This window comes from Gordionus sp. m RMFG-2023, chromosome 2 (assembly GCF_954871325.1).
Source record: "Gordionus sp. m RMFG-2023 chromosome 2, tfGorSpeb1-WG-v2, whole genome shotgun sequence".
Taxonomy (NCBI): Eukaryota; Metazoa; Nematomorpha; class Gordioida; order Chordodea; family Parachordodidae; genus Gordionus; species Gordionus sp. m RMFG-2023.
Genome location: NC_088776.1, coordinates 33,119,369 through 33,141,338, shown reverse-complemented (window position 1 = coordinate 33,141,338; position 21,970 = coordinate 33,119,369). Strand labels below are relative to the sequence as shown.

The 21,970-nt window shown below is 26.4% G+C and overlaps 1 protein-coding gene and 1 long non-coding RNA gene across 3 annotated transcripts in view; one reads left to right on the top strand and one right to left on the bottom strand.

Moving 5' to 3' along the window:
• LOC135923224 (intermediate filament protein A-like) overlaps window positions 1-21,970 on the top strand; it is a 49,056-nt gene that overhangs the window by 11,248 nt on the left and 15,838 nt on the right. For both annotated transcript variants that reach the window (XM_065457866.1, XM_065457865.1), the window contains exons 6-7: window positions 378-493; window positions 4,934-5,109. In XM_065457866.1, coding sequence (XP_065313938.1) covers window positions 378-493; window positions 4,934-5,109 — 292 coding nt within the window. The remainder of the gene's footprint in view (window positions 1-377; window positions 494-4,933; window positions 5,110-21,970) is intronic.
• Window positions 4,322-4,665, bottom strand: LOC135923226 (uncharacterized). Its single transcript, XR_010571155.1, has 3 exons — window positions 4,559-4,665; window positions 4,418-4,512; window positions 4,322-4,359 (listed from the first exon to the last, which is right to left on the bottom strand). It is a non-coding gene; the product is annotated as an uncharacterized LOC135923226 (long non-coding RNA).

Below are 21,970 nucleotides of genomic sequence, written 5' to 3'. Positions count from 1 at the left end.
AATAAATTAATTTTCTTTTCTTCTATCCATTTTTATTTGTTGCTTCGAAATAAATATTTAGGACAACCATAGGTAGGATACAGAGGGTCTATGCTGAGTTATTTTTCATATGTCCAGTATTATTTAACCATTATTTAAGTGATTTAATCAGCTATATTCAAAAATTAGATTAATTATATAAAATTAATCATTAATATATGATAAGCTAAGTTATTCAACTAGGTAAAATTTTTTTAGTATTCTTATTAAAATTTTGATTTAGTTTTCTCTATTTATTTAATTAACAATTTTTCAACATCCTCAAGATGCACTAAACATAGAGCAGTCATATATAATTATAAATCCATAAAAATACTTAAATTATCATTGTACATTAGACCAGATCTCATTGACTTTGAAGATTATAAAACCGAAAATGCTAACCGAAATTTAAAGGAAGCATTCGAGATTGCGGAGTCGTATTTAGGGATTTATCGTTTATTAGACCCTGAAGGTTTGATCATAAAAATTAGTATATTTATATAGCAATTATTTAAATATGCACATTCAATTTTTTTTTAAATGAGACTACATTATATTATTAATATAACGCTTGTAATCGGAACCATATTGAAAGCAATCTAGGTCATTAATATATTACAAGTTTTTGATTAACATAATTTTTAATCCCAAATATTGGATTACATTTTTTTTAAACTAATTTTAATAAAAATCTGAACAAAAAATTTAAATATAAATTTTAAATAAATAGCTATATATTTGTATTTAAACATGTTCAATATACGATTTCCCATAATAAAGAAGGAAAATAATGGATTCTTTTTATTGGTTAAAAATAATTGAAATTTATTTTCTTTTACGGTTTCGAGGGTATATAAAATGTCTGAAAATGAAATATTAATAGATATTTTAAGTTTTAGTGGAAGTTGCGTTGAAAGCGAAAAATAAAATAAAATATGTTTAAAAAAGTGGGAATCATTAATTTTATCTTAATAAATATTACTTATTAGAAGTGCGCCTTCTTAACTGGATAGTACAAAGAATTAAAAAAAATTTCTAAAGAATGTCTTGCGGCAGAATACTGTCCGTAAGATCAAGAAAACTGTTATTTCTGGAAGAAATAAGATGAATATGCCATTTCCAATATGGCACGGTCATTGATTGATAATGTAACAGTAAAGGCTTTTAAAGATTTTGTCATCATTATGAAATATTTTGAATAGATTTAAATAAAGATATAATGTGGATGATATTATTCAATACATCGAAAAAAAATTTTCATCTTATAAAAGAGGAGAAGATATAATATGGATGATATTATTACATCGGATAACACTTATTTTTAAAATTTATAAGTTTAATAAAAACAAAAAATATTCACCTAAAAGAGGAATTATAAGAAAATTACATTTTTTTCCCAATTTCACAAACATTGAACAAGATTTTCAGATTGTTTTGTTATATTATTATAGGCGTGCTTGTCGTACGTGGAGCCTGGTTGCAACAACGGATGCCAAAATGCTTATCTAACGAAGTCACTACTACTACTGCACATCATATATAAATGAGTAAATTTTCCACTTTTTGCTTAGGTACACGGAAATCTGCTTAAATGATACACAAGATTATAAGAACAACTTGTTTTGATGCTCGGTATGAACCAGTTTATGTGGAGTTTAATTCATGGTATTAATTATCGAATACGAATAACTTCATCTCTCAAACATGAAACAAACGATATGTTGTTAAAGCTTTAAAGCTTAAAATAAATTGCAAAGTCTTTTCCCAGTTCCAATAATGTTGGTGCAACCGAAAGATAGTGAATATTTTTCATTTAAAGATTTATTTACTATATTAGAATCAAATAAAAATTAAACATAATTGGAAATTCTACAATATTTAAGAGATTTTTCATTGAGATCGATATTATTTGTGAGTATAGGGACGTACATATATGCAACTTCCACCGCAGTGAGAGATCAATATATAAACCGAATAGTCGAAGTTTAAATGAAATTCTTTTAGAAAAATAAGTTGTGATTAAAGGGAGAGGAATATATTAATAAATTATATAAATGGTTTTATTGTATTGTATCCATATTCCGATTATATTCTATATTAATTTGTTATAATAAAAATAAATTATAAATTTCAGGCCCTTTTACTTTATTTCTCATATATAGTTTTTTTTTAAATATATCAAATATCTAAATATATTCAAAACCTTTAGTTAATTTTTTACAATTTAAACATTCAGAAAAAAATTAATATAAGCAAATAAGTAACTTGTACAACCAATAACAGAATAAGAAATAATCACATGCCTCAAGCATATGAAAAACAACAAAGCTAGGGGTCCAAATGATATTCCAATAGAAAGCCTTAAAGCAATAGGAGATGGTGGAATACATCTTCTCACAAATCTATATAAAATACTTGGAAATGAAGAGGTTCCTTAAAAATGGAGGCAGAGCTATCTAGTTCCTATGTTCAAAAATAAAGGGGACCCACACGATTGACAAAACTACAGGGGCATAAAACTAATGTCACACTGTCTAAAACTATACGAAAAAATAATAGAAAAAGGATTAAGAGACATAATCGAAATAGGAGAGACTCAGTTTGGCTTTATGCCTGGAAAATCAACAACTGATGCTATCCACGCAATTAGGCAAATGAGTGAAAAATACAGGGAAAAGAACAAAAAGCTACCCATGGTCTTTCTCGATCTAGAAAAGGCCTTCGATAGAATCCCAAGAAAACTTATCTGGTGGGCGCTATGTCACAAAAAGGTTCCCAAAAAATATATAAGAATAGTACAGGATATGTATATGGGGCATACAACAATGGTCCGTAGCACAACAGGTACTTCAGCAGGCTTCACAATAGCCGAAATAGATTTATTAGCACAGTCTATACCTCAAACAGTCCAGTGAAATATGATATTTGCAGATTATATTGTGATACTTGCCGAATCCAAGGATGAAATGAAAGAGATTAGTGAGTTGGATAATATCCTAGAAAAGCACGGACTAAAAGTAAATAGAGAAAAGACGGATTATTTGGTGATAGGAGGAAATGAAACAGAGAGTATTGATATAAATGAATGGCAGATATCGGCAATTGAAAGCTGCAAATATTTGGGCTCCATTATACAAACAAACAGCACAATAGAAAAAGAGATATAGAGTAAAATTAATCAAGTGTGGTTAAAGTGGAGATCTTTATCTGAAGTGCTATTTGACAAAAGAATCCCACACAAATTAAAGGTAAAAATTTAGAGCCATAGTACAACCAACTATTCTATTAGTTCGGAAACATGGCCAACCAAGGAATCAGACGAGAGAAGTCTACATACTATGGAGATGAGAATGCTGAGGATGATTTAACAAGAAAGGATAACGTGCGCAGTACAAGAATACTAAGTAGTTTAAAGGTAGTGTCCATTAAGACTAAGTTAATGGTAAACAAACTTAGGTGGTATGGGCACACAATGAGAAGGCCTATGAACTACATAGGAAATAAGGTTGAGAGTTTGGAAGTGATGGGCAAACGTAAAAGAGGAAGCCAAAACTTCAATGTGGCCATAAAGTTAGAGCCAATATAAAGAAGTATAAATTAGATAAAAGAGAATGTATGAATAACATAAAGTGGAGAAAAATGTTGAAGGAGCTTACCACCAGAAAAGGTGAAAGATAAAGAGAAAAAAATAAATAAGTAATCCAATTTATAGCGTTATATAAAGTAATATAATATAATACTTGTAATCCATATGAAATTTCAAAAGATCTAAACCATATTTTTAAAAGTAATATAGAGTTGTAATATATTACATTTGTTAGATTCATTTGGTCATCACTTTATATACCTTCTTTAACATTTTTATAATCGGTAAATGAGTGTCAAAAACACATCTCAACACTAACTTGTTAATAAAATTATCCACTAAAAAAAATTTATTATATAATTATAATTTTATAAACCAGACAACATTATTTTAAATTGGATTTGAAAAAAATGTTTTTATAATCTTAAAATCACATAATAATACTAAAATAAATTATATAAAAAATGAAAAATAATTAAGTTATCTTAAGAAAAATGGAATTAATCTGTCCAAAGCATCAAAAAATTTAATTTGAAAACTTTTACCTTATTTTAAAAAAACAGCCATAACATCTTTATTGTAATTTTGTAAAATTTCTACAACCTAAAGAATGAAAATCTAAATCTAATATTAATAAATACTATATTTATTATTATGTAATAAATTAAATTGAAGTTTTATATTATTATATTTTGAAACATTTCGTAACAATTTCGGGGATACTATCTGAATTATCATTGTCCAAAATGTTCCTGATATAAAATAAATATCAAATAAATAAATGTAAAAATGTAAAATACATATATTTACTTTGCAACAGTGAATGATATGATAAAACAGTAATCAACACAACAGTGTCATTTTTAAATCTTCACGCACTTCATTTATCACGGGATACCATTGTACTAAATGGTATATGACATATTTTTAATAAAAATAATTTAGACTAACCGTCTAAGATAGAAGAATAGATGTTGCTACTAAGGTGCTTTAATAATAATTAAACAATCGATACCACTATATACTATTAATAACTTATTTTTTAAAAAACAATAAATTTATACTAAATAAAAATTTTAATAAAATATTTAAAAGCGACATAAACAAATTTGCAAAAAAAACGGATGGTTCAATTAAGGTTTTGGGGTTAATGTTCCATTTATTAGAGTATTAGATTTTAGAATATGTAAAGACAAACACAAATGTTACAAGAATGAAGCTATTAAATAAATTTAAGTACAAAACTTTCGTAAGTAATAAATATTAATTTGAAAAATCATCAATATAATTTCTAAAATATTAAATCAATTCTTAAATCTTCGAAAGATGTGAATAGCGTATATCCGGACGAGAAATCAATACTGACTTATCTGTCTTGCTTATACCACTTTTTTCATAATCCTAAACTATTGGGAAAGATGTCTCCCGATAAAAAGCTTAAAAAGATTGAAATTATTGGCAATTCATCTTTGATAGAAAACGATCAGAATATTGCCAAAAAAGTATAATTTAAAATATAAATACATATAATTTTTCTCATTTTGATAAGTGATTAATAAAAAAAAAATTAAATTATAAACAAATAGTAAATTTAAAAATATATTGTCCCTAAATATGGCCTTAATCAAAAAAAATAAATTTGTTTAAATGCGATAGATAACTCATAAATATTGAATAGTAATTAGTAGATCTCCTCTCTCTTATAATTCTGTTAAGATTTATTAAACTAAATAAAAAATTTAGTTCAAATTCTGAAGCAAATTATATTTTGAGGTCAGAAAATTAAAAAATTATTTTATTTTGCATGTATAAATATTTAAAGCATGTGGTATAATAATTTGCTATTGAACCATGAACTAGAATTAAGTTTAAAAATTTAATTATTTTTTTAAATTTGGTTTCACTTGAATCTTCTCCTCTTTTAGATAGAAACATAGCATTATTTATAATCTATATAGATGATATAAAAATGGAATTCTTATTTAATCCATTCGGTGCTTTTCATAGTAAAGTAAAAATAAAATATATCTATCACTTGAAAACTCTCTATAATATAACCATAATATCCAAATCCATTATCAAACTTTTTGAGCTCCTTCATAAAAAAATTCCATTTTTCTAATACATAAAAAAGTTTATAAGGAAATTTGTAAACGCCATATAAATAACAAATCACAAGTAAAATATTACCAAAATCAAGGGACAACCTTTATCTTAAAAGGTTGCGGTTCGGGGGGGGGGGGATTTGTCGGTTGTAGTTCAGCTGCTTAAAATTTAAGAGGATGTGGATAGATTGGGGTCTCCGAAAAATTGTATAGGTTTATTTCGTTTAAATATTAATTATATTTATATCCAATTTATCTTAAAAATATAAAAATAGAATACGCAGAAAAATGAATTTTATTGAACTAATATACACTGCACACTAGTGTTGTTTAACGGCTCGTTTTGAGCCGATTTTTAAAAACGGCTAACTCGATATTTTAGCTAGAAAAATATTGCCCAAGCCTCGAAATTTCGCTAATAGATGTCCAAACCTTTGTTCCTTCTACAACCAAAATCTTGAGACTTTGGCAATATTTTTCTGGCTAAAATATTAAGTTAGCCGTTTGGCTCAAAACGAGCAGTTTAACAACACTACTGCACACTAAAACAAGCTATAACATAACCAAAAATCAGGTGTTTTGAAATCAATTCTAAAAACTTAGATATAACGAATGCTTACACATAAAAATTTACCGTCTCTTTACTAGTTGAATTTATGCTAAATAATTTCCATAATTGAGGAATAGTCTACCTTTTAGAATAGAACCCCAAATAGTGTTTTTAACTTTAGGACAGACAATATATTTTTAAAGAATATAATGTTTGGAAAAAATTGTAAGAATTCCTTATGTGAATAATTGCAAGAAAAAGACGCAATACTTATATCATTTATAAATATTACATTATAAAATTTAAGAGATAAGGTTTTTGTATTTTATTACATTTTACAAAATATTAAATTTAATTTATATATGTTAGCGTTGTTGTGTTATTTCCGGCTGTGAAATTTTTTTTATCTTTAAATCATTTTTGGAGCGAGTTTTTTTAAATTTAAAAATCTTATTTTACCTGAAATGTATTCCAGCATGTTTAGAATACCTATCTTATAAACTGTAGATATTTGTACCTTTAACTTTTGAAACAATTTATATGGAAAAACCAATATAAATTATATTAAGTAAGCTCATGACAAAATTAAGTGAAATTCATATGGTAAGTATTTTAAAAATGATGGAATACATTCCCGATTAAGCACTCAAAAAGTGATTTAAAGTTGAAAAAATAAAACATTGCAGGAAAAATCACACTGCCGCTAACATATAAAAATAAAAAGCTAGGGCGAATTATACAAAATATGATGTATTTTTGTATACTGTTGCAAATTCGTACTAACTGTGAATGCAGGGTAGCAAGGTTTTATCGGCTTCCTTGCAAAAAAAACCGACGCGATTATGTGAGGACTCGCATAATTCACCATCACGTGTGAGTTCTTTAAAAAAATAGTCGTAGACCATCGTGCAAAATTAATGAATTTAAGGTAGTAGATGAATATATAATGTATTTATTTGTTTAATTTGTCAAACGTTATGTCATTTATCTAAGTACGTGTTACAAATCCAAAAGTAAACAATTTAATTAAATGAGATTTGATATTTTTAAACTGTAAATAAAAATGTAACTTAAGTGGAAATTATTTTATCATAAAAGTTTTACTTTCTGGATCCCTGCCAAAATTACAATAAAAATTTTTGTAAAAATTGGATTAAAATACTATGAAATAAAAAAATAAAATGATATTCTAGACTCAAAGTACACACTTTGATATATATAACAATCTAAATTTTATGTTGTATTTTTAATATATTTAAATTTAGCAACAATTTTGGGATTAAATTAGATCAACAGTTAGGGGTGTCAATTTCTGAAGATAAGATTTTGTCAGTCCGGAATGAGATCCAGTATTTGGTTTAGGTTCTCAATTGGACACGTCTTATATATTTTATTTTGCTTGAAAGTTATTGTTTAAACAAAATCATCTCTTCTCCCAGTCTTTGAAATCAACACCACAGTTTGGTCATCCTTTGGCACCACCATCTGTATTATATGGGCCTTGGACTTAAGCTATGCAATAAATCATAAATTTTAAAATTGTAGAAACATTTTCTAGGATAGAAAATATTCGAATTAAAATATCGCCCTAGTACGCTTTTGCCCCCTCCTCCTTAACGATAATTTAAACCAAGTAAATTATCCCCCTTTAACTTGATTTCATATAAAATAATTTTTGTCCTCGGATTTAGTTCTACCCTAGTCGTACTTAAATAAATTGAATTATTATTGTATTATAAAATTCCCCTTCATTAATTCAACTTATAATTAAACTAATTTCGTTTGAAAATTAGTGAAATTTCTTAAATGTTGACCATGCTGGATAAATTTCTAAATTCAGGATTGTAAATGTATTAGCACAACTGGGTGAGTTCGAGACCGCTTAAGAGCTAACACTGCTACTAATACAAATGCAATCCTGTTGGAGGCAAGCTTCGGTAATTATAAAATAATCAAAATCTTTGATTTTAAATTATAAAAATCAATTTTAAGGGTGTTTCAAAAATGCGAAATATATAGAAATCGATTTCTAACAATAATAATTATGAATCTTTTTTTTTAAACACACAATACACAATTAAAATTTACATTATATATCAAAATCAAGGTTAACCACGGATATTCAATTGTAAATAATATCCTTGTAAACTCAAACATATAAACGTTTGAGATTTTATTAGAGACAATATAATTTTTTTTCAAATTAAGAATTGCTTGCGAGAATTAAGATTTTCAAAACTTTATAAACATTTTTTTCCCTCAGATTTTTAATCAAGAAAATCTAAATATTTTTTATCAATAAATAATTCGTAATTTGATTCCTCTCGTGTAAGAAATTTAGCATTTTTATCATTTCTTATTCCTAAATTTATTAGTATATGCAGATTTCTGCAGGAACAATGGTAACATGATCAATAAAATATAGACCCAGCCCATAATCAATTAAAATATTAACGTATATTTCCTTCCTTTTATTCCTTTTTTTGCCTGATAAAATATTACACTTGTAAGAATGTGAGTAAAAAATAAGAAAAATTTTGGAAAAATTAACTTTCTTATAATATTTTATTTTTTATTATATAGAATAAAATACAATAAATAAACTTTAAATTATCAAGGTTATTTGCTGAATTTTTAAATTTAGGGTCCAAAGTCAAAAAATTTTTCAAAAAAAATTATTATCGCATTTATACATTAAGCGTCAAAACTCGTAGTAAATTTCAATAAAAAATTAATTTTTTTAAAATAAAATTTTGACTTTGGACGTACACTTACCCTTAATGTATAATATTAAAATAGAGAATAAAATAAATATATTGAGTTTGAGATTTCTTCCCAATAATCTTTTTTAAAAATTTGAGCCAAGGTAGATTTAAAACATGGGCCCAAAAATTTCGATTCTAAAGGATATTTTCTAATAGAAATAATGGGTGGTATTAAGTTTTATTAAATTATTCGTATAATATGGAAATAAATAATTATTAATATTCCATACGAATTTTATTATATTAGCTAATCGAATATGAACAACGCTAAAATTCATATTATTAACTTAATTATGCGTTTTCACTTATCTGATTATAAGATCTTAATGTTTTACATCAAAAGCATATTACTTTTTAAAAAAAATCTAAATTTTATTTCATCTAAATATTTTAATTTCTTCGAATCTAATCAAAAATAAAAAGAAGAGGCGCCAAAATATATTAGCATAATTAGTTTAAAAAAATATATAAAATCTCAAAAAATGTTCAACAAAAAATATTGACAACACTAGAATATCTAATATAACTTTTATAATATACAAAATAAAACTGTGGTTTGAATTTTAATTTACAATACAAACATGGATGAAAAGAAAATATTAAAAATTTAACTTATAACAGAGAGTAAAGACCTTTTTAGTTTTTTTTTTTAAATGCGATATTCGATAATATTTTAGGCTATGTATTTTGTATGCCAAAATAAGATAATATGCATTCTTTTAGAAAGGAATAAATTAATATCTACGATTTAGTAATTTTATCTTTTAGCATTTTTGGCATGCCACATTTTGTGAATTACAATCATTATGCCCCACCCATTATGTTCAAATGTAAAACTATATTGAAAAAAAATGAATCTTTATATTTAAATAAATTCGGGAAATAATTTTTATACTTGTTTCAGGTGGACAAATAAAAAAAATGGTGGACTTAAAAAATTAGACTCAATGCAGATTATTAATTCCCTTATCCCCTTGCAAAATTTGCAGATTTTTTAAATATCATTTTTCATAAACAAATAGAAATCCCTATATATCCTACACACTTAGGGCTTTTAAAATCAAATATTTTAAGTGATTATATTCTGATAATCTAATAGAAATCTTAATTTTCTATATATTCATATATACGCATGGATTCAAAACATAAGGAATATTGAATAGGTCAAATTTAAAGTCAGATAAAAATCATAAGTTCAAGCTCGGTTCTTAAATATTGGTTCGGTTCTCTGTTCCAACACTTTCCCATTACAATTTTTAAATTATAACAAATAAAAACAGCATTTATTAAAGATAATATATCCTCCCTAATAAATACTGAGCCATGTACAATTAGAATATTTGCAAGATTCCCTTCTGTCGAATTATCTATAAGGAAATAGAATAAATTTTATGGTTGAAAACACACCTTAATATTTGTGTTGCTGACACAAATAGCAATATATATTCCTACTGATACTTCACAATCCATATGATCATCGTTAAACCTTTTCTGATATAAAGGTTCAAACCTGTTAAGAGAACTTTTTAGAGGTTCGAATGATAAAACTTTTGATAGTTCAAAGATTCTGTAAATAATAACGGTTAATACTGGTAAAAGAGTTCAGGTTTGATCTGGTTACTACATTTATTAAACCCCTTTTTAATATAGTATATTAACTCTATCCCATATCTTAAGCCCATTTAAACCTCTCCAAACCTTGATCCTTTAAGGGTGTCCAAGATTTTCGTAAGGGCGTGGATTGCATTTATTTCTCATTCTCTTGACTTTTGGTAAGATTACATTTTTTCATTTAAAAAATTTTAAAAATTAAAGAAATTCAAATTACCTTAAAATGATATTTAGGAAAAACTAACAAATTTGATAAGGGGACGATTTCCCCCCCCCCTCCCTCTGGATTATACGTTAACACACTAACCCAACCTTAACTCTACCCTCACCTAAAAACTTCTCCATTTCTAAGCATTAAAAAAATATATGAGAGGGGTATTTTGTCCGGTATAAAAATTGCAAAACATCTCTTGTCCAAGTTTTGAAAGTTGATTATCATGTAAAGTTTTTTATTTTCTAGTCAATATTTTATACACACTACAAGTAATATTTTTAATAAAAATTTTTATTCTACTTACATTGTATGAGAATTTAAGTTGAGGCTAGTTTTTAAAGCAAATTTTATTTAAAAAATGACACTAAACTTTATTTCAATTTTACATTTAAAAATTTTTATATTAAATATAATATACCTAACTTAAAATAATAAAAAAAAATTTTCTTTAAATATCCAAAATCGCGAATTAGTAAATAAAAGCTAAAAATATTAATATAATTATTATTGAATTAATCCCGAATACGCCACTGTCGATGTCTCTTATGATTGAGATATTTCTGTCCAAATACCTTCCTCATAAAATAGATAAAATTAATATTTGTAAACAATGATTTTAGATAATTTTTTAAGATAAAAAGCAGGGAAAAGGTGGGCCAATAGCACTGATCAAAGGTATGGAGGCAAATCTCCTCACCTGATACCATCTCTAAATTGGTCTCTAATGTTAAAATAACCTTCTTATTTGGATCACCTCAATTATAAAAATGTTGTTCAATCTTATTATATTTAAATTTTAAGTTCAAATTCTGGAGGGGGATCTAAGAACTGACATTTCCATAGTATTAAATATATAATTATTGATGCACAAGCGTATCCAGGATTTGAGGAAATATGGTAGTGAGAGGGGAGCTCCCTATGATTTTATTGGCTTAACTTAGAATAAATTTTTCCTTTAGTCTAAAAGTTAGCTTTTCACTATTGTTTAGTTGTATAAGCTTTTCTAAAAAATTTAAATTATAGTCATCATTTAAAATAAATATTATTTTATAATTCCCTTCTGGGAGAAAGGTGAAAGGGGGAGGGAAAGGGTTAGGAGCATCAATTTTTATTTGTTCACTAAAATATTTATGAAAGTTGACAAATTTTTAAAGGAGAGTTTTTCATCTTTCCCTACCACTTAGCTATGCCAATCGTAATATAAAAGAGTGTAAAATTAAAATATATTTATGATTAATTGATTAATTAAGTGCAAAATTATTCAAAAGGTAGCATAATGATTTTTTTTTTGAAAAACTGTATAGTTATGCCCTTGATTTTTGCCCTCACTTGACTTAATTATTATTTTTTTGCGATTCAATTATTTTTTAAAGGAATATTGTATATGATTAAATTATAAATTGTTTATATGGTTTAAATTTAGGAACATTCTATTATACCATTGTAACTTTTGATTTTTTCAAATCCTTCTTATCAAACCTCATTTGAATATAAAAAATATTTAAATATCAATTCATACAAGGTAAGGTAAAGTAAACTATTACTATTTCATTTAAGAATTTATTTTATCAATATGTGTTCATATTAAAAATTAAGGGATCATTTTAAATGATCCATAGGGTTCTTTTCTCGATCTCTTCCATTTCTCATCATTCGCAATCTTGGCATTATGAGTCGTTTTACTTGAAAGAATTATACATTATTATTATAAAGTTAGGATAATAAAAAATCCAGAACCGATTTTAGAGGTAAACAGGTTTATTTGAAAGATTAAAGTTTTTCGATAATCAGAAGACCATCATTTATTATTATTAACTTAATGAGCCTAAAGGTCATGTAAGTTGATGAGGGAGCTTTTATTTAGCTGAGAGGGGTTTAATTCCCATTTTGTTTATTAATTATCATTTTTTAACCTATCCAATATTTGGCTAAATAGGTTATTTTCTGTACATTCTATGTGCAAATAAGGTAACGAAAACAAGGAGTTTCTTAAATGCATAAATCAATAAATATTTGAAATTTTTGTCTTTTTCATACATCAAACAAATTTATAGTTTATTTATTTTTTAAAACATTATACACGATTATCGATTTTAATTTTGGACAAATTATATTGTAAGGGGGGGGGGGATCAGAAGCAGGTTATACAAATTTATTTTATATCATTAAATACATTTTGTTTAAAAAATTTAGTTTTATAAAAAAAAATATTTTCATCTACAACAGAACACATTACATACTTTCAAACATATAATTTTTAAGTGACCATAAAAATTTTAAATTCGAATATAAAGATAAAGTAAGTAAACAAGATATTTTCTTATATTAATTATAAAAAGTCTATATATTTAGTTTATGAAACATTTTCTACATTAAATGTTAACTATTTCCCTAAGAGATAAGCAAAGCCCAGCCTCGCCCGTTCGAAAGTCGGGACAAAAAATTATAACATGCCGAGCCGGGAAAATTTTTTAACCAGCTTAAATGGGCGTATTGGGTAATTAAGACATAAAAAATCTGGTCAGGCCTAGTAGATTTCTGATAATTCGTAAAAATTAATGGGGCAAACCGGGCATTCAAATTTTGATATATTATTATTTCGATATGATATTTTTTAACTTTAATCAATACTATCTTAAAATAAATTACAATATTTTTATTTCTTTATATTTTGAGCTTTCTAACAAAAATTTACAAAAAATTAAAAAAGTTATTTATGATCTTGTCCAATTACAAATATACAATACAGATATAAAAAAACAATTGATTTATAAAACTATTACAGATATAGATAGCCATAGAGAGATATAAGAGCCTTAATTGACTTTGGGGAAAAGTAGATACACCATAGCTAACCGAAAATTTATCTAAAAAAAAATTAAACGTGCCGGGTCTGACTTATCGAAACTTTTAACGGGACAGGCCAGATCAGTCCGGAAAATTAGTAAAAAGAATTTGTCGGTCTGATTTAAATAATGGGCTGAGTAGGAAAACTTCTGCACATCTTAACTGATAGGACAAGACTTTGCAGGTCTCTGATTGCCCTTAACATTCTAATTGTAAAATTGTATGAAATCACGCTCAAGTTACTAGTTTTAATTTTAAAGACTTCTTTCATTCTTTACAAATTAAAAACTTTTAATAAATTAATTGAGTATCGCACTCCAGCCCTATTTTAAAAGCTCATAAACTATTTTATAAAAAGAACAAATATAACTAGTTCATTTAAATAGTGGAACTAGTTATTTTTAGAAATTCTATTAAGTAATAGTTTATGAACCCAGAGTACCATAATAAACTTTTGTTACTGGGTACCAAAATCTGTGTATATATAGTTTAAACTGGCTTAAACATGTGTAAGTATTTAATTATAGAGATAAGGTGGTGGGGAAAAATAATAACGCGAGGGGTAAGATGGGGTATAAATATAAATACTCTCATTTTAATATGATTATATCTCATTCAATTTTTTTATTTATAAGTATAAATATTGTTAAACTTTTGAAAAATAATGAGCTGCAGTCACTTTTGAAAAGTAGTAATTGCAGTTATATGTTACATTTTTAAAAAGCAGTAACTAGTTGTATTTTTTTAAGTAACTTGCTACAGTTATATTTCAAAAGTAAGTGGCGAAGATCGGGGTAAAACGATTGGTATTTTGCATTTTACCATAAAATTTTGAAACAAAAACAAAACTGAACTAATTATAAATTTATATGAAGCCAAAGCCCTCATCTACAAAATAAAAAACGTTTAGCTCTATACCTATAATACTTAAATAGCTATGATTAATTATGGAAGTGTGCCATTTTCGCCAATTTACCCCACCAGTGTAAAAGAGCTAAGCATCAGGGTAAAAGTGGTTAAAAGAAAATTGAACGTAACTTTATTGTTTTATTGAAAAATATATTGCATTCTGGCATCTATTTATCACTTTTAAGTATAGATGAACTATTCATTACAATACGGGAATGCAAAAAGATTTATCAAAATAGCACATTCTGAGTGTGCCCATTTTAGGCGCATCGTACATTTCAAATTCTTCCTCTTTGCTTTCATAAAATTTTATTCCATACAACACACAAGCTATTTATTAATGTACCTTTACACAAAGATATCTTTTTCTATGATGTAGATCGAACATTATTTAAATTTTTGCGATAAATACATAAGATTATAATTTGTTTTAAAAATAATAGGATTGGACTCAGGTGCCACTTGTCGCTGTCGATCTCTCATAATATATATTTCATTTATTATCTTTGTATGATGTGATGATTTCTCAGATTTATTGCTTGTTAAATATAACGTCGCACTTACAATTTTAAAGCGCTCATATATTTTTTACTACAGGGATGCTTATTTTTAAAGAAAAACAAGCACATCTTTTAGACAACAATTTTGGAACTATTTTATTGTTATAATCAAATTATCCTAAGCTCAATAATTTTATATAAATAAGTATTATAATATGGAAATTATTTCACCCAATAAAAAAGAAATATATTAAAAATGATGAGTTATATTGATACTTTATAAAATAACCTCCAATAATACTAGTTACTTTTGAAATGTTACTGCAACTAGATACTATAAAAAATGTAATTAGTATTGTTTTTTTAGGGATATAGCCTGCAACTAGTACTTTTCAAAAGTAAATTTTAAACAACATTATACTTAATAAAAAAATAATGAATGCTATATAATATAATAGTTTTGAAATGAGAGTATTTATACTCCATTTTACTCCTCGCTTTATTGTTTTTCCCAACTTATCTCCAGAGGGTTATTCTTGTAATGCTTCACATTATAACAAAGCTGAATCTTAACTACTATGCCAACGGTTCAAATGATATAAATCATTTTATTGAATGAGAGCTAGACAAGGAATAACAAACTAATATTTTTTACCCTTAGTAAAGTTTATTATGATTCTAGGCCAGGGCTGTAGCCAGGAATTTTCCCTGAGTTTGAATAAAACTCTATAGAGATTCTCATAACTAATAGTATATATATGCATTAATTTATTTTTATATCAACTTTAGAATATGAATTAAGGAAATATATACATAGTATTATAGACGTAGTCGGAATTTTCCTAGGGGAAAGGTTTTTGTGAAATTTTCTCCCAAAATTTTATTGGAGCTTGAAGCACTCCTGTCTGGGTTAAAAAATTACAAAGATGGTTTTTGGTTTTACACTATTTTTCAATAAACTGGTTCTGATAAGTTATTATTTAAATTTTCTTTTAACATACTTATTTTTTTAATTATTGATTTTAATGAAATACTGTGTATGAAGATGGGATTTAACTTAAAATGATATTTATAAAAACTTTTAAGACAAAGGAGGGATGACTATGATATATGTATCAAATTCGTTCGAATGAATTGTTAGAAGTGCCTTTTATCCCTCTTGAGCTCATGACTCTAAGACTCCCATAGGTGGTATTCTATAACGCGGGTATCTTCTCTTATAAAATTATGCCAATGTTTAAATATTTTTACAGCTGTGTTTCTGTCTAGTCTAGAACCACTAATTTTATCTTATTCATCACTCTTTTGGCTGAACAGGATGGTTAATATGTAGGGAAGACGGGGTTAATCGAACCGATTTTTACAAAATTGGCTATAGCTCCTGGCTTTTTTTAGATAATATAAAATATAATATATGATTAGATACCTAAAACTATACTCTATAAAGGTGCCTTATAAAAAATTTTAATAATATAATTATATTTTTTTAAGTTTTATTTTTTGTAAAAGTGAAAATTTTGTCTTAATATATGATTAGATACCTAAAACTATACTCTATAAAGGTGCCTTATAAAAAAATTTAATAATATAATCATTTTTTTTTAAGTTTTATTTTTTGTAAAAGTGAAAATTTTGTCTAACAAGCCCTAATAGTGGAGTGAGGCAAACCACTTCAAGGGGCTTCCTAAACCATTGATTTTTTCAGGCCATAGTAAATTGAAATGCATTTTTTTTATTAATAATGAAATGATAGAATAATTTTATTATTTTATTGTTCAAAATATCATAATACTTATAAATTGAAAATTATAAATAAAAATTGAAACTTAATTTTGATTAATTTCATAAACATTTTGGACATAAAAAATAAGGATCTTTAAGAGAGATTATGATCTCTTAGCATAAATCCTAAATAGGGGAGACCGGGGTAAAACGATAGGCATTTTGCTAATTTACCATAAAAATTTTAAACAAGAGTCAAACACAACAAATTAGAGATCAATGTGTAGCCCCATCCCTCTTCTACAAGATAAAAAAAAGTGTAGCCCTCTATCTATAATATTTTAATAGCTATGATTAGTTATGTAAAACTACTCATTTTCGCCATTTTACCCTGGGTACAGGGTAAAATGGATAAGCACTAGGGTAAAGTGGTTAAAATAATATTTGACACATATTTATTGTTTTATTTAACAAATATTACAAATTTAAGATTTATTTATGATTTTTATTTAAAAACTAATCGATACAATAAGGACATGTAAAATAATTATCATAATTAGCACATTTAGAATGTGCCCATTCAAGGCACATTGTACATTTTAGCCATTCATCGCCCTCGCGACTATTTTTATAGTTTTTATTACAAATAACACATAAACAATTATTTTTTGATATCTTTTTTTTTCTCTGAATTAATTATTTTTTTTTATAAGGTGTAGATGTTAATATTTCTGAATTCTTTTTTTTAGATATTTTATCCGATGAAATATTGAATAATTTTGGAATAGGTATTATAGATGAAGGATTGAATACTTTATTATAATTTTTTGAGCATGATGGTAACATATCATGATAAGGTTCATCAATATCATCTGGAACATTTTCGTTCAATAATATAGATAAATCACTATCATTATTTTGAGTCACTGTAAGATTTTGAGTCACTGTAATATTTATATCATTATTTTCAAATTCAATATTTGAGCTAGCATTTGAATTATTACAGCAGATATAATCTTGTTCTGTAAATATATTTGGGTTTAAAGGAAATATGCCACATGCTAACAACCCATTTAATATATTATTTGGTGTCACTGCCCTTGGTATTTCATTTTTTAACACTCCTGGAATATCATAATCTAAAATTGTTGCCCACATGATTTCTCATCCATGTGTCAATAGCTCCATTATAAAACTTTTTCAATGGCCCATAAACTGCTTTGTCTAATGGTTGGAGTTTATGCGAGCAATGTGGTGGAAGTGTTAGAATAACAATCCCATTGGAGCGACAATAGTTTATAACGGAAATTGAACAATGAGAGCTATGGTTATCTAAGATTAATAAGACATTTTTCTCATTGGATGCACTAGAATATTTTTTAAAGTGTTCCAAAAAAGATAAAAATTCCTCCTCTTGCATCCAACCCGATGCGTTTCCCACACCCTTAGATCCAATAGGCCCATCACGAATAAAGTGATCTTTGTATCGTTTTCTTGGAAAAATAAAAAATGGTGGAATGCTATGGCCTATAGCATTGATGACTAAACATATTGTAACTAACGTTCCTCTCCTGACGTTATAGAGCCGACTTGTTTGGCACCCTTCTGTGCTATAATTTTTGCAGGAGTTTGAACGGTGGTGAAACCACTTTCATCTGCATTCCATATATTATGTGGTTCAAAGTTATAAGAATTATATAGCTTAATTAAATTTTCAAAAAATTTATTGACATTTGTGGGATTGAAGCCATATGCTCTTGCTAGACTAGTAGCTTCAGGGGTACGAATCGAAAGTTGGGAATGTCGTTTTCTAAACCCCATAAACCAGTCCTCTCCAGCCATACCATTAGTTGTCCAGCTTTCTGGGAAAGATTTGCCATATTCTTTAGCAAGCTGATATGCAAATCCTCTTATCTTGTTTATTTATAAAATAAAACAATTTCATTTTAATAATTAACAATACCAGTTCCATAGAGTTAAAATGATATATAATTAATTAAATAAATTGAATTAATTTCATAATTTTAATAATGCTCAATTGGTAACTTTAATATTAAATATCAATATTTATTTGATTATAATAAATGAATGAATGAAAAATTTAATGTGAATAATTTTATATTTTAACCGTTTTACCCATAACAGCTTTACCCCTAGGTGACATATATTATATATATCGTTATTGCGTAACTTCTAATATAGCTAAAGATGTCAGATAAATTTTATTTTATAGTTAATACATTAAGGAACATGTGTGCCAAATTTTGAATCCTGAGGATATGTAAATTTTACTAAAAGCAAAATATACTAGAGATTGATTTTTATATTTTTTGGGTAAAAAACAGTTTTTTGACAAAATATATAAAACCAGGTAAGTTTTTTAAAAGATGAACATAGGTAAGAAATTAGATATAAAAATACATCTTCACACCAAATTTAAGGTCTTTATACTCAATGGTTAAAAAGTTATTCGCGTTAACATTGTTACCCCGTCAATCGCTTTACCCCGGTCTCCCCTACCAATCATAAAACAGCAATGTTGCCTTTTCAAGATTTTGAATTTTTTTTTCTTTATGAACTGCCATAATTGACGTTTATGGTTTAGCAAGCCCCGCTAGTTCTAAATTGACAACTTATGATTGAAATAAAATCTAGATATAATAAATACTCATAAAACTTTCCCAAATTATAGAAGAGTGTTTAAACTTTGCTATAAAATTTAATTTACATATAAATGATTATATATTTTAAAAGAAAATTAAAATTCTGACATGTAATCTTTTGGAAATTTTATTAAAATTTTATTTCTTAAATAAAATTTTAATAATTAAATATTTCCAAAGATTTTTTGTCTATAGATGTAAACTAATAAAAACTATTTTAAGAAAAATTTTTTAACCTTCTGGCGTATTTAATTTTAAAATGAGATTAAGTGGTTTGCCAAGCCCCGGGGTTCACCTAACCCCAGTCTTCCCTACTTATATAAAATTATTAAATTCTAAAATCCAGATATAATATTAAAGTATGATTAATTCAATTTGCGGTATTGCCTTCACATTCACTACCACTAGAAGCTACATATGTTATATATATCGTTTTAGTATGATCTCGATTAGTGTTGTTAAAAGGTCTATTTGGGTCGATTCTAAAAATAGTCCGATTAAATTTTAGACAAAATAATAAGTCTGAAGATTTTGCTCAAAGATGGCTGAAAGATTTGCAGGGGTCCCTACACTTTCTGAGAGATGAAAGATGAAAGCAGAATACCCCCCCCCCACCCTGAAAATACAGTTATTTATTTTTTCACACCCTTTCTGCAATACATGAGGTAGTTGGAATGGTTAATAAATATTTACATAAAATTTATAAATTAAGAAAAGCAGAAAAATTTTAAAGATGATAAGGTAAAATAAACGAATTCCAGTCAATTCCAATCTTAATCATAAGTCTCAGAATCATCATTAGTAGGAGAAGCTAAATAATGTATTAATACTAATAATTTAATAAAAAAAAAATCTTTAGATTCGTTAACCTCCAAATCATGTGTAATAATTACATCTCTCGTTTTAGTCATGATTTAAATATTTCGAAGCAGACATTTTTATGTTAAAATTCACAAATATTTTCAATATCATCCTTAACAAATGTCTTTTCCCCATTCCCTCTGGTGTAAAAAATGATGTTAGATTTAAAAATTTCATCATTGAATCTTTAATGAAACTGCATAATGATCAAAGCAAGTACAGCATTAATAGTTAAAATAAAATATTATATTTAAATATATATCTTTCCTTTATGGATTGTACTGTTTGAAGTCTAGAACTTTTAGAATCAAAAGGTAAATTCCTCCCCTTCATAAAATCTTGTGCCTTTGAAAAAATAAATTCTGTGTTATTATCTATTAGGATTATAAAATTACTAATTACAAGACAATAATTTAAATTTATACTTCTCAAATTAATCAGGCAACCTTTTGCCAATTTAATTTGGTTTATCCTCAAATTAGTTTGCAATTTTTTCCAAGCCAAGCTTGTTATTAACAATATTTTATCCAAAACACAAAGTGATAAAATAAATTCAAATTTTTTTATTCTAAAAACAATAACACTAGCCATGGTAGAAGTGTCAGATTCTTCAGAATTTTAAATTTGTCAAAGTTGCTTTCAAGGTATTATAAAGTAGAAATTTTTTTAGAATAGCTTTATATGATGATGGTCAGCTTTCATAAATGTAAAATAAACATTTTAAATCTAGATAATATTACCTAGTGGTATTCTTGATGCGTAAAAATTGTTGCGATTTTGTCAGTACATCTCTATGATATGCTTTGAGCACTGCATATCTTTTAACACCATTAAATGCATATGAATCTTATCTAAGATCCCTAAAACATTTCTTAGTTCTTTTATCGATTGGCATAATTGAACAATAATTCGATTTAATCGATGACTAGCACCTAATAAAGCTGCCTTTGAAATCTCAGCTCTAATCATAACCTGTACTCCTATGATCCTCTTCCACTCATGTTTGGAGCACCAAGATAGCTTTGCCCAACTAAGAATTCGAAGGAGATTCATGGAACTAAGTTGGCCTATTATATTTTTTAAAATCAAGACCAGTCGTGTTACCATTTTAAATATATCTTACTATCAAAGCTATAGTTTATGATTTCGAAACATCATATGTACCAATCAACTATAATTTAAAAACACCTATTAAAATCAAACTCTTTTAGAATTTTTTTAAAACCATATTTTTCATGGTTTCAATAAGAATATATATATTATTATACGACAATAGATTAGAATATAATTTGGATTATAATCCCTTTTGTTTTTCTCCCTTCTTTTTTCTTCATTTTTTTTGAATATACAATTAGAGGACAGGTTTCGAATCTGCAATTAGTTTCATAATATCTATAAAAGCTCCTATTTCAAAGTTTTTCTTTATATCGTTAAAATTTCAGCCCACCATGTCTTTTTCTAATATGGTATGTCCATTTATCATATTTTATATTATGCCGTGTGCAATGATTAATTAATCATTTGTATTTTTTGATTAATATTTATGGGCATATTTTGAAATTAAATAATTTTATGATAAGACAAGATAACTTTTGCTTATAGATGGGTGTGGTAAA